This window comes from Lynx canadensis, chromosome A3 (assembly GCF_007474595.2).
Source record: "Lynx canadensis isolate LIC74 chromosome A3, mLynCan4.pri.v2, whole genome shotgun sequence".
Classification (NCBI taxonomy): domain Eukaryota; kingdom Metazoa; phylum Chordata; class Mammalia; order Carnivora; family Felidae; genus Lynx; species Lynx canadensis.
Genome location: NC_044305.1, coordinates 108,233,808 through 108,248,641, shown reverse-complemented (window position 1 = coordinate 108,248,641; position 14,834 = coordinate 108,233,808). Strand labels below are relative to the sequence as shown.

At 36.2% G+C, this 14,834-nt stretch overlaps 1 protein-coding gene across 3 annotated transcripts in view; it reads right to left on the bottom strand.

The window, feature by feature from the left end:
• The window catches only part of SOS1 (SOS Ras/Rac guanine nucleotide exchange factor 1), a 150,961-nt gene that overhangs the window by 47,043 nt on the left and 89,084 nt on the right, over positions 1–14,834 (bottom strand). For all 3 annotated transcript variants that reach the window (XR_003967886.1, XM_030311248.1, XM_030311249.1), the window contains exons 7-8: positions 9,143–9,253; positions 8,966–9,064 (exon numbers count right to left, since the gene is read on the bottom strand). Coding sequence is in view for 2 of the 3 variants with exons in the window: in XM_030311248.1 (XP_030167108.1) it covers positions 8,966–9,064; positions 9,143–9,253 (210 nt within the window). In the remaining variant the exon portion in view is untranslated. The remainder of the gene's footprint in view (positions 1–8,965; positions 9,065–9,142; positions 9,254–14,834) is intronic.

Genomic DNA, 14,834 nt, shown 5'->3' with positions numbered 1-14,834 from the left:
ATGCATTTAGGCAAGCATTTAGTTTTCTATTCCATAAATGTTTGAAGATTCTGGGTCATTTATCTATCATTAACGATAGCATTTCACATACAGAATATACCAGTATCTCAAAAATATTGTTAATACATTCTAAAACCACAAACCCAAAGTCTATGTCAAAACCCATAAATCTTTACTAATAAAGTAATTTTTAAGTTTTTTTAAAAGATTTTAAAGTTTATTTATTTTGAGAGAGAGACCGTGCGCAGAGCAGAGAGACAGAGAGAGAGAGAGAGAGAGAGAGAGAGAGAGAGAGAGAGAGAGAATCCCAAGCAGTTTCTACATTGTCAGCACGGAGCCCTATGTGGGGATCCAAACTTTCGAACTGTGAGACTATGATCCAAGCCAAAACCAAGAGTTGGCCACTCAACTGACTGAGCCACCCAGGCACCCCATGAAGTAATTTTTAAATGTAATTTTTACCTTCATAGCATTAGTCAAGCATCTAAAATAAATTTCAATGTAACAAATGACCTTTCTTATAGGCACTTTTGCTTAACATAGCTGACTTAAACTGGGCATTGGTGCAGAATAGTTGAAGTTAACTACCATCAAAGCGGTGGCTTATTGTTGCTACAGAAACAAAGCAGTGGCAATCAGTATGTAAATAAGACTCCACAAAGCAGCATCCTCTTTTTACCAAAGTGATGTTCAATACCATGCTTTTCATGGGTACCTATTTAATAACATTGTGCAACAGCAACAATTTAATTTTACAAATACAGTTCTGTTTAAATAGTTAAAAATTATCAAGTCTTGAGGTTAAATTGCTGTATATGAGATTATATTTAAAATAATCCACAGAATCATATTCCAAAGCACAGTGAAAACTCATTGCTCTATAGTGTTGATAAAATTTATATTCTCAAAAGAAAGGATCCACTTATACAGTGATTACTTTTTCTTGGTCCTTTAGAAATAAGTGAAGGGGCAGAAATCAATATGGGGTACTGCGTGTTCAAAGGAAACCCTGGGAAGTTTCCAGGGTTTAAATGGGTTTAAATTTAAGAAGCTGTGAACTGGAAAAGGAGACAAAACTGAAGACTGTTTATATATAAGAAATAAAGTGTTACACCTGATGCATTTTATAGGAGTCCAACTAATTCACAAACATGTAATGGTTTCCTTTGGTTAAAAAAAAAAAAACCCTTTGAACTCATGTTTTTATTTCTAGAAACTACTTTTTCCAACACTAGATTATTTAAAATGAAGGAACTGCCATTACTTGGTCGCAGAGGCAAGCAAGACCCAGGATTTCTGACCCTGAGTTCAAGGGCTTTTCAATATACTAACCAAAACACCAAAATAAGTTTGAAATACCTATTTAGAAAATATTCACCAAATAAGATATAGCCCATTCAGATAGGTAAACTGCATGCAGTGCACAGGATGGCAAAATATAGAATCAAGAAAAATGTAATTATCTACGGTTTGGGACATAAAATAAAGATTTGTCTTTGTCTTAAATGTTGCGTGTATATAGAGAGTTTATCACAGAGTGGGAAAACACAAGCAAAGATGAGGATCACATTTTGATTGTGGAGTGGTTACTTGTATACTCTTTGATGAGATGCTAAGAACAGATTACAAAGTGGAAAATATATGGTCAAATAGTAAATTTAATTTACTAGTCCTGTTAACAAATGTATGGAATATTATCCAAATTATCCAGAAACCAACTAATTAAACCACTGCTCCCGACTGGTTTCGGCTCAGGTCATGATCTCACAGCTCGGCACTTCGAGCCCCATGTTGGGCTCTGCACCAAAAGCGTGGAGCCTGCTTGGAATTTCTCTCTCCCTCTCTCTCTGCTCTTCCCTTGGCTTGTTCTCTCTCTCAAAAATAAATAAATAAACATTTAAAAAATCTTAAAAAATATATGTTTTTAAATTTAAACTTTTTTGTTTTTAATTTCATTTATATTTGAGAGACAGAGTGCGAGTGGGACAGGGGCAGAGAGAGAGGGAGACACAGAATCTGAAGCAGGCTGCAGGCTCTGAGCTGTCAGCACAGAGCCCAATGTGGGGCTTGAACCCACAAACCACGAGATCATGACCTGAGCAGAAGTCAGACACTTAACCAAATGCACCACCCAGGCACCCCAAGAAAGTACATTTCATAACCAGTTCCCTCCTTTCCCCTCAAAGTTATTTTTTAAGTTAGTGATTTCATATATGCAAATAACTCTATTATAATATATGAAATTTCAACCAGTAAGTGACGTTAATGATATTAACAAAATGTAATCTTCTTTTACTTAATCAGCCTAAAGAAACCCTCATTTTCCCCCAAGACAAGTGAGCAGATGATCATTACCAAAGCTGCATATAATACATGGAATAAACAGTATAAATTTACAGCATAAATGTATACTTCTTCTACAGTTGTAAGTTAAATAAAGTAATATCTTTATAAAATTAGCCAGTGGTTGAAAATATAAAAATGAAATCTTAAAATATAAATTATAACATGATTTATAATTCACTATTAGGAAATAAAAGCAATATTCTCAAAGATGTTTCAGGAAAGTCACAAATTTTATTGAGATAATTAAGTAGATGTCTTTTAGAAACTAGAACATTAATAGTAGCTGAGTGGAAAAAAAACCTCAAAAGGGCAGATCAACAAGGCAAAGCCAATCAGGTCCCAACTGGAATTAATTTAGCAAATATTTAATTAACCATCCATATTTATAGCAATGAAAATATGATGGTGAGCAAGCCCATTTGGTCCCTACTGTTAGCTTAAAGCATGAAAGAGAAGAGAAATGAATGACAAAGTGTTATGTAATGGAGGAAATATAGCCTTCTGGAAACACACAGCAAGAAGAAGCATTCCAGAAGGAAATGACTATAGGAACTGAAGAATAAGAATGGGGAAACATTGGTAAAAGAATTTAAAATAGGCAGATGAAATAGTATGTGTGATTGAGAGATTTTTAGGGACCAGGACTGAGAGAAACTAGCTGAAGAGTAGAGCCTGGTGGGTGGGAAGAAAAGAGGTTGGAGAGCAGTGATGGGTCAACCTCAGGCTTTATCAGGAACTTGGACATTAACCTGCGGCAATGGGGAGCCATTAAGGGTTTTAAGCTAATGACTAACATGATCAAATTTGCAATTTAGAAGGATGACTTTGGTTTACTTAACTCCTCAAGAGCAGATTGTGTAGGGAAGGGAGATGGAAAAGGCAAAACTAAAGGGAGACTTTCAATAATAGAGATAAGACGATCATGGCCTTCAGAGTATTGAGAGGAAATGAAAAGATGAATCTAAAAGAAGATCCTTTTCAAGAACGAAAAGGACTTTCTTGGTGACTAAATGGATGTGACAGAAAGAATGAGAGAGAAGAGTTGAAGACTTTCGGGTTTCTTTTTTTTTTTTTTAATTTTTATTTATTTTTGAGAGAGACAGACACAAAGTATGAGTGGGGGAGGGGCAGAGGGAGAGGGAGACACAGAATCCGAAGCAGGCTCCAGGCTCTGAGCTGTCAGCACAGAGCCTGTGCGGGGTTTGAACTCAAGAACTGTGAGATCATGACCTGAGCCGAAGTCGGACGCTTAACTGACTGAACCGCCCCAACGTGGCTTAACTGACTGAAGCCCCAAGGACACTCAGGTTTCTACTGAGGAGAAAGATGGATAGTGGGGGCTGCTCATGAGAGAGTGAGCACAGAAAGAGTACTTTTGCTGGAAAAGGTAGTGAGTTTTGAAGAAAGTGAATTTCACGTGCTTACATAATAAACAAGCAAAGTTGTTCAATAAACAGTTGGATAATAAACAGCCTGCATTTCCACGTTTCCCTTTTTTTAAAATGTTTATTTATTTTGAGAGAGAGAGCACGAGTAAGCACATGCACGTGGGAGAAGGGCAGAGAGAGAGAGAGAGAGAAAGAGAATCCCAAGCAGACTCTGCACTGTCAGGGCAGAGCCCAATGCGGGGCTTTATCTCAGGAACGTGAGATGATGACTCGAGCCGAAATCAAGAGTCAGACATTTAACTGACTGAGCCACCGAGGCATCCCTCTACATTTCCCTTTTTATACCCCTCTCTTCATTGAATCCTTTTAATTCTAATGAGAACTGCATAAGTTCCTGATTTTTTTCATGTTGCCATAATCAACGTTTGGTGTGGCAGTTCATTACCTAATAGCAAAGGGGTCACTGCTTTATCCAGAGCAATTTCATGAGTAAATGATGGGATTGGGGGTGGGAGGAGGTGAAAGGAGTGATGGGTTTCAGGACATGCTACCCCCCAAAATAGCACCTTGACATACTAAATATTTTAAGTCAAAGGGGTTTTAGAAAACAGAAGATCAATGACCTTCTTGCTTCTGTCTTAAGTTCCTTCACCTTAAATATTCAGTGCGCCAATGCTCCTGTATCATGTAAAAGTGACATCAAATAAACTTGTATGAATAAATAAAGTTGTATGCTTTTTTTCCTTTTAGTCTTTGTCAGTTTACTTTTCAGACCCAGTAAGTGGGTTGAAGAAAAATTTCCTTCCCTACAGGTCCTTGGAGCTGAATTTGTTTTTTTTTTTTCTCAGTACATTTTAATGGAGAACACTTGGCATGGAAATTATGTCTCAATAAAGCTGTTTTTTATTTATTTATTTTTGCTGTTTTTTTTTTTTAAAGTAATACTTTAACACTTTTAGCAGATGCTAAATATGTGGTCTTCAGCTTTCTGTATACCTATCAGAGTATCTTCCTTCTATAAAAAGACTAATAGTTTTAGCAGATTGAAGCTAAGTTCAATTTCTAGTCTGAAACATGCAGTAATAAAAGAAATTACAGGGGCGCATGGGTGGCTCAGTTGGTTCGGCGGCCGACTTTGCCTCAGGTCATGATCTTATTATGGCTTGTGAGATTGAGCCCCACATCAGGCTCTGCGCTGACAGCTCAAGCGTGGAACTAGCTCCAGATTCTGTTTCCCTCTCTCTCTGCCCCTCCCCCCTCTCAAAAATAAACATTAAAAAAAAATTAAAACAACAAAAAAACTGTGTTTATTCCCCAAATTATACACAGCTCAGGCAGCAGAAAACTGAAGCCTTACTGGTTTCACATGCCAGGGGATAACGTTTAAAGCTGAGAGAATGGCTGGAAATTAAGGACGAAATTTCCAAGTATAAGGGAACCACAGAGACTGTGCCCCCAAATCTGAACATCATCTCTGCCCACACACTTATCTGACTACCAAATCATACATGTGTAGGGGAGATCCAAGAGAATCAGGCTAAAAAAGCAGCATATGGAAATCCTAGAAAGTAAACAGAGATATCAGCTGCTGTATAACACAGAAGAGACAAATTTGCAGCTGAGACCAGGAAAGTTAACTGTCTACTAGAGTAAAAAACCAACAATCCAAAAACAAGAATCTCACAATCCTCAACACTATAGAATCCAGAGTTGTTAACTAACAAACAACAGGAAAATATGACTCATGTTCAAGGAAAAAAAGTCAGTTAATAGAAACTGACACCAAGTGGACCCACATGTTGGATTTAAGAAAGGCTTCAAAGTGGCTTTTCTGATCATATTCAAAGAATTAAAAGAAAACATGGTCTTACTGAATGGACAGATAGGGAGTCTGTGGAAACTGTAAAACAAAATCCAAATGGAAATTCAAGAGTAAGCAAGATACTAGCAGTTCTATTGATAGATCAATAAAAATTACTAATTTGAAGAACAAAGAATAAGATTTAAGAAAAACGAACAATATTATAGATCTGTGGGACAACATAAAGTGGTTCAACATATCTGTAACTAGAGTTCCAGAAGGAGAGAAAATTAAAGAAAAATGGCAGAAAATGCAACAATAATGTAAAAGCAAGTTAAAATCTGAAGGATGGAAAGGAGTCTGAAACTTTAAACAGGATATCAACCCTAAAAAAATGTTAGGATAGCTCATTTATAAAAATAAAACACCTTTCAAACTATCTATTCTTATCAAAGAGAAAATTACCAAAATTATAAATGCACCTCACAGCAGTTTGATTGATTTAAAATTTAAAACTGGAATAGTACAATAGCCAGCTGTTAATTGTGTTTTTACTACAATGGCTCCTGAATTACACTATCCTATGCTTGACTTTAGACATTTAACATCTGTAGTCAGCTATAATACCATTTAGCTCACTGCTTTGAACCCATGGTTTCTGGATAAGAATGTCTAAATTTAGAAATCTAGTTTAAGGGAATGGAAGCTAGATAGACCTCTGTTGCACTTATTTTTATGATAGAAGCTGTTTTCTAAATCTTCTCTTATTGCTGGTATTAAGACATCAGCTCAGGGGTGCCTGGGTGGCTCAGTCAGTTAGTTGTCCGACTTCAGCTCAGGTCATGACCTCACAGCTCATGGGTTTGAGCCCCACACCAGGCTCTGCGCTGACAGCTCAGAGCCTGGAGCCTGCTTCGGATTCTGTGTCTCCCTCTGTCTCTGCCCCTCCTCTGCTCATGCTCTGTCTCTCTCTGTCTCAAAAGTAAATAAAAACATTAAAAAAAAATTTTTTTTGTTAAAATGGGGCGCCTGGGTGGCTTAGTCGGTTAAGCGTCCGACTTCGGCTCAGGTCATGATCTCACAGTCCGTGAGTTCAAGCCCTGCATTGGGCTCTGTGCTGACAGCTCAGAGCCTGGAGCCTGCTTCGGATTCTGCGTCTCCCTCTGTCTCTGTCCATCCCCTGCTCATGCTCTGTCTCTCTCTCTCAAAAATAAACAAACATTAAAAAAAATTAAAAAAAGAAAGACATCAGCTTATAGGCAGTATAAAAAATGGTCTGATGGGGTACCTGGGTGGCTCAGTCGGTTAAGCATCAGACTTTTGATTTTGCCTCAGGTCATGATCTTGTGGTTGTGAGACTCTGACATGAGTGTGGAGCCTGCTTGGGATTCTCTCTCTTTCTGCCTCCCTCTCTGCCCCTCCCCTGCTTGTTCTCTCTCTTTCCCTCTCAAGAAATTAACATTTTAAATAAATAAATAGATAGTTTGAAGCATATAGCAGTTAAAATAAATGCAAAACATGAAAAAAAGAAGATGAATTATCCACAGTAGCAGACGTTTGATATTGTCCAGCTCCCAAACGTAAAGGCAGCAAACCAAAGCCATTAACAAATGTATACAAGATGTTTGCAGAAGGGGTCTGAGGAGCAGATTTCTTTACAAAGAATTTCTGGCACACTATGTGAGGGTCACTAGTGAGTGTTTAAAGTGTATGATGTAGCACAATTTATATTTGCCTTTTCCAATTTGTTTTGTGTAACATTAAAAAAAACCAGACTATTTGGGGAGGATAAATAATCCCTTAATTTTAACATTTCTCAATTTAAAAAAAAAATTTTTTTTAACGTTTATTTATTTTTGAGACAGAGAGAGACAGAGCATGAATGGGGGAGGGTCAGAGAGAGGGTGACACAGAATCTGAAACAGGCTCCAGGCTCTGAGCTGTCAGCACAGAGCCCAACGCAGGGCTCGAACCCACGGACCTCAAAATCATGACCTGAGCCGAAGTCGGCCGCTTAACTGACCGAGCCACCCAGGCGCCCCACCATTTCTCAATTTTTGATCCTAAGTTTTCCACTCAACTGCACTACTCAGTTCTAAGTTTTTTTTATTTTATTATTATTATTTTTTTAATGTTTATTTATTTTTGAGACAGAGAGAGACAGAGCATGAATTGGGGAGGGTCAGAGAGAGGAAGACACAGAATCTGAAGCAGGCTCCAGGCTCTGAGCTGTCAGCACAGAGCCCAATGTGGGGCTCGAACTCACAGACTGTGAGATCAGGACCTGAGCCGAAGTTGGAAGCTCAACCAACTGAGCCACCCAGGTGCCCCTCAGTTCTAAGTTTTTATCTGTAATCCTTTCCCACACAATTCCTGTACTTAAGCATTTGGGGCTACAATTTTTGTAATATTTGTGATGGTAAGGGGAAAAAGGACCAATCTTCAAATTGGTCTACTACACAAAAATCAAGGAATATTAAAAAATTTATTGTTTAACCTTAACATATAGCCAAAGTCCAACCATGCGAGCCTTCAGACTAAAGTTGTTAGTGTTCCTATTTTCTAAAATAAAGCTTATTATCACGATAAACACTGCACTATTATAAATGAAATTACATCAACTACAGTCTTATCATTCTGTTGGTCCTCAATTTAATCTTCTCTATAAATACATGGTTATTATGATGTGTTGAAATTAAACTCAGACATGTTTTCTCTCAATTATTTTGCTAATCTTGTACTTTTTATTACCAATAAAACCTAAGAAAGGTATAGAGATTTCAAGTGTTAAATTTTCTATTTTTTCATTTAAGAGAAAGCATACATGATAACCTCAAACTCAATTATGTACACTTAGTCTTATTCAGATGATTAAGTTAGTAATTTTGTATTCCTGTCGGTTTTTACCTGCCTATAGTCCATGTATATGAAAAATACTGCAGCTGTTTGCTTTTTGCTAGATTTTATGGATGCGTATATCCAAGGTTGTTTCCAAACAATTGGCCATGTAAACAAAAAGGGCACAAGATTAAAATATCTGATGATTCCTTTAAAATTGACTCCTGAAACTAGAGAAAATGCACCACTTTTTTGCAGACTCACACTGCCCCCCCCCTTTTTTTCTTTTATAGAAAGAGGGGGAGGAGAGGGAAAGGCAGAAGGAGAGGGAGAGAAGAATCACAAGCAGGCTCCATGCCCAGTGGGGGGGGCTTGATCTCATGACTGTGAGATCATGACCCGAGCAGAAATCAAGAGTCAGATAACTTAACCAACTAACCCATCCAGGCACCCCTACATTTACTTCTTAACTAGAAAAAGAAAATAGATACAGACTAATATTCATGGGTGTTCATATAATAATTCACAAACTGGTAAAAAAAAATTGCATCATATTTGAATGTTTTATAAATAGCAGTAAGAGTTATCTTACCTTCAAAAGCTCAAAGTAATGCAGACAGTGGTAAACAGGGGCTAGAAGTAGCCTGGGTAAAACATATTGAACAGCTTCTTTGAAACCTTCGCCTATTGACTAAAAAAAAAAGTGATTAATTTTTTTTTTTAGATTACTTTTCAGACATCATATATCTTGATTTAAAAATTACTATACCTGTAAATAGAGTGCTGCTCCTGGCTTTGATAACTGACTAAGGAAACGATCATGAAAACCAGGCCGTAAGATATCTCGAGCATATGATTCATATGGATCAAATGCCAGTTCCTTAGAAAATAAAGAAGGTAAAACATAAATAAACTTTCTCCAAGTTAAAACATAAATAACCTACCACCAGAAATACAGACAGATGAAATTATGGGTACATCTAAGCTAGCACAATTAGGTACTTCTCTTAAAGCCTCTAAACAAAATTACATGGCTATTAATTATAATTTTTATAGGATAAGTTTAATATTCTCCAGTAAGAGAGTAAGTAAATCAGTTCTTTCTGATGAATAATGGCATTCTTGTATTTTATGATACTTCCCATCAAGGATTCTAGTAGAGCATTATCAAAAAAAATAGTCATAAGAATGGGCAGACTTTTGGTTCCAGAAAACAAAGTTTAGCCTGAACAACAAAAAATATAGATATCTACAATGAAGTAAAGTATAATAAACCTTTAGAATACAGGTGCCCAACATTTATTTTCTCAAGGTTATTTCTTAGTGGTAGACTTCTACTTTCACATTCTGTAAGCCAGAGGTAACAGTTTATAGCATCTAAAATTCATTGTTATGGTTTTCACAAGCAATTAAACAAGAGTTTAATCGAAACTGCCCAAAAATTCTATCATCAATCATTAAGAGACTAAACAATTTTAATGGTTAGGTTGTAATCTATTGGTTTTGATGATTCCTGAGGAACAAGAGAATAGGCGTCATGATTTTAGCAGAAGCCATCCTATGCTCTAACTTATTTATGGTTTAAGAAACTATTATGAAAACAGTACTCTAGTTTCTAGCAAGAGCTCATTTCTAGGAAGGGTAATTCTAGAAAGAGGAAGAGGACATCTAGTGGAGGAGTACAGAAAGGACTGACAGATCAAATGATGTTTGTGTTAATTACTCTTAAAGTTTCTTAGATTTTTTTTTTTAAGATTGAATAATGACAGTATAAAATCAGAAATCAGGAGACCGGAGTTCTATTCTTTGTGAAACACAATATGGCTTACATAGTTCTAAGTCATCCTGAATTCCTTGAACTGGTTCCTAATTCATTTCCCAATTTCAACTCCTTCAACTACTTTCCCAACTAAAAATTTCTATAATAATGTAAACTGGAAATTGCAGTCCACTGTAGGTTTTACAAGAAGGGATAGTAAGGTTTCAGCAATAACAAGGAGTCAGGTATGGACAGAGTAAATGGGAGAGAGGAATAAAAATGTGATTTGATGCTTTTATCTTGGGTCTCTTGAACTCTAGAAATTATCTTTACAGAAGATAATGTTTGCCTTCCTCCTCTTTCAATAAACTCAAATATACTATAGAATTTTTATGACAACTAGATAAAGGCTGTAGAGTAAAGTGGCTTAAAAGCCTAACTTTAGAGTCATAGGGACTCAGATTCTAATTCTGATTGTACTACTTATTAGCTATGTGAGCTCTGATAAACAAAGCCAGTTTCTTCACTGGAAAATGTGGATAATACCTACTCTCAAGGGGTTGTTTTAGGAATTAAATGATAACGTGCAAAATGCTTACAAACAGTGCACGCACATATAAAGTACTGAATAAATGGTATGCAGTATTATAATTTTAACTGGCTAATCTCAAAAGGGAAAAAAATCGCCAACTGGGAATCCAACCTCTCATCACATAGTTTTATCCTTGAGCATAAATTTGTAGAACTCTTAGCACTACTAAGAATCCTTATATAAGTTAATACATGATTTTTTCATTAGTTTACTGGTTAAAATTCAATACAAGATTCACAAAACAATGATCAATATATACAATTGTATATTAATGATTAAAAATGTAGAATATTCTAAACATACAGAAAAGTACACTAGAACTGATGTAACTATATTCACCATTTAGCTCCAAAAATTTCAACATTTTCTAATTTCAACATTTTCTAAGACAATAAATAATAATATAATAAAAGAAATAATAATTTCTTTAAAAAAAAAAGAAAGAAGACAGTTTAGTGGTAATTGATCCTTCTTTCACAAGCTTATCTCCTCCCCTGCTGATCCCCACAGGAAATCATTATCCTGAATTTGAATTTTATCATTTCCATGTATGTTTTTATATCATAATTACACATGTATCAAGAAATAAGGCAATGCTTTCAAACTTTATATGAATATCATAATGTATTTATGCTTCTGCAATTTGTACTTTACATTCAAACTTATGTCCAAGACTTATCCATTTGGATTAATGTAGTTTCTTCCACTCATTTATTCTAAATTCTTTAACATTGTATTGAATAAATATACTTTTTTGAGATAATTTAGATTCACATGCAATTGTAAGAAATAATATAGAAAGATCCTGTGTACACACTACTCAGTTTCCCACAAAGGTAACATCTTCCAATAGTACAATATAGTGCAATATCACAACTTGGCCATTGACATTGATGTAGTGAAGTACAGAACATTTCCATCACCACAGGGATCTCTCATTGCCCCTTTAGAATCATACCTCACTCCCTCCCATTACCACCCAAGTCCAAATTATGTATTTTTTTGTTTTGTAGCTCATGCTTTGGTTGTCACATCTAAGAATCCTTTGCCAAAGCCAAGATTGTGAAGATTTAGCCATGCTCTCTTCTAAGAGTTTCATAATTTTAGCTCTTACATTAGATCTATTTTATGTTTGTATATGGTGTGAGGCACAAAGTTCAACTTCATTCTTTCATATTCTCACAACTTTATAGTGTCTTTTTGTGAACAGAAGTTTAAAAACTTTAATCTTTAATGGCTTTCACTCTCTAGGTTCTTTACGAAAACTTTTCTTTTTAAATATATTTTTTAATATTTATTTATTTTTGAGAGAGAGAAAGAGAGAGAGAGAGTGTGAGTGGGGGAGGGGCAGAGAGCCAGAGGGAGACACAGAATCCGAAGCAGGCTCCAGGCTCTGATTTGTCTGCACAGAACCCGATGTGGGGCTCGAACTCATGAACTGTGAGACTGTGACCTGAGCTGAAGCCAGTCGCTTAACTGACTGAACCACCCAGGTGCCCCAAGAAAGCTTTTCTATCTCAAAGTCATAAATATATTCCCCTATATTCTCTTCTGAATTTTTTAAAAGTTTATTTGAGAGAGAAAGAGAAAATGTGTGTACAAGTGGGGGAGGGGCAGAGAGAGAGAATCCCAAGCAGGCTCTGTGCTGTCAGCATGGAGTCCAACGCGGGGCTTGATCTTATGAACTGTGAGATCACGACCTTTAGTTGAAATCAAGAATCAGACACTTAACTGACTGAGCCACCCAGGTGCCCCTCTCTTCCAAACTTCCAAAATTTGCTTTTTGTTTTTTAGATTTTTAATCTGTTGAGAACTTGGGTATGAAGTGAGGTAAGGAAGGAGTTTTTTCTTTCCATATGGATAACCAGTTTTTTTAAAAATAAACATGGATTTATTTTTGAGAGAGAGCACACACAAGCACATGCAGATGAGCAGGGGACGGGCGGGAAGAAAGGGAGACACAGAATCCCAAGCAGGCTCTACACTGTCAGTGCAGAGCCTGACACAGGGCTCAAACCCACAAACCACAAGATGATGACCCGAGCTGAAATCAAGGGTCAGATGCTTAAGGGACTGTGCCACCCAGGCACCCCTGCTGAACACATGCTCTTACATTTAATGAAATCTAGCTTATCAATCTTTTCTTTTATGGTGTTGGTGTCTTGTTTTAAAAATCTTTGCTTATTCTAAGGTCATGAAGATCTCTCACATTTGCTTCCGCAAGCTTTATTATTTTAACTCACTCTTGAATAAAAATTTAGTTGGACAGAAAATTCTATTTTCCCTTAGTACTTGAAGATATTCCTTAACTGACTGTTAGCCTCTATTGTTAAAGAGAAGTCTTCTGTCATTCTAATTATAGTTCCTTTTCAAGTAGTACTCTTTTCTCTCTTACAGCTTTTAAGATTTTCTCTTTATCCTTGATCCATAGTTTCACTGTAACGTTTTTGACTGTAGGTTTATTTTTATTTATCCTGCCCACTATTTGGAATTCATTTTTGACCTGGGAGCTCATGTCTTCATTTCTGGAAAATGCTCAACTTTTACCCCTTCAAATTATTCTTCTCCACCATTCTTTATCTGAAACTCCTATTAGACAATATTAAAGTCTTTCAATGTAGCCTTCATTACTCTTAGCTGTTCTAAGAGGATCATATTCTAATCGTGGTTTCTGTGTGTCACATTTTCAGTGAATTCTTCAATTCCTTTTTCCAATTCATAAATTTTCTCTTTGAACCAGGTCTAGCAAATGTTGACTACATAGTGAGTAGTATTTATATTTATATTTATTCCCAATTTATATTTATTTTTATTTATATTTAATTTATTTATATTTTTTATTTATATTTAATTTATATTTATTTATATTTATATTCAATTTATATTTATTTATATTTTATTTATTTTTTATTTATTTTATATTTAATTCCCAATATCCCTAATTGTTTGTAAGTTTTTATTTGGTTTTGAGAGAGTGCACACATATGCGTGAGCAGAGGAAGGGTAGATGGGGTGGGGGTGGGGTAGAGGATGTGAAGTGGGCTCTGTGCTCACAGCAGAGAGCCTGATGTGGGGCTCAAACTCACAAACTGTGAAATCATAATCTGAGCCAAAGCCAGATGCTTAACCAACTGAGCCACCCAGGCATACACCCACATCCCTTTTTAAGTAGGCTTCATGCCCAGCACAGATCCCAAAGCAGGGCTTGAACTTATGACCCTAAGATCAAGTAAGACCTGAGCTGAGATCAAGAGTCGGACCCTTAACCGACTGAGCCACCCAGGAGCACCTAATTGTTTCTTTTGATAGCTACCTGTTCTTATTTTCCCTCCACTTATTTTTGTTTCACAATGTCTTCTTTATAAATATTTCTTCACTTATCTCTTTGAGCCTCCTAAACTTCTTTTAAAGTCTTCATATATCTATTGCACAAAATTAATTTCATCTGGAATGATTTTTTTTTTCTAATTGTTGATTTTGTTAGATATCACACTAAGCATTATTATTTGTCCTGTATTTTGGAATTGCGTATTAGAGATTTCTTAGGGGGAGGCTTCTAATGTTTGGTTTCCTTTTTTTCTCTCCCATCTCTTTATGATCATTCTTTCAGACCAGAACCTGTTCTGTGATTTTTGGGTCTCAGGCTCTGTAGTCACATTGGCTTAATATTGTGGGATAATTTGTTAAGTTTTAAAGTATATTTGTTATAAGGTAGTGTTTCTGTTCCCCCACCTCAAGTCTACAACTTTCTATAAAACTTTGCAGGCAGGAAATTGACAGATTTCTCTGGCATCCTCTTACAATCAGGGTCTTGAAACAAGAAATCTTGCTCACTTTCACGGAGCACATTTAATCTTCATTATCCTTAAGAGTTGAACACTCAGCTACCAGAGATCATTACCTTGAGTGTCTACTCTATTTCTACTCTACTACTGATCTTATTTTTTAGTCCAGTTTTGCATATTCCTTCTTTTTAAGTTTATAAAAAATATCTATTTATTTATTTTTGAGAGAGAGCACACAGTGGGGAAGAGGAGCAGAGGGGGAGGGAGGGGGAGAGAGAATCTCAAGCAGGATCCACACACTCAGTGAGGAGCCCACACGAGGCTT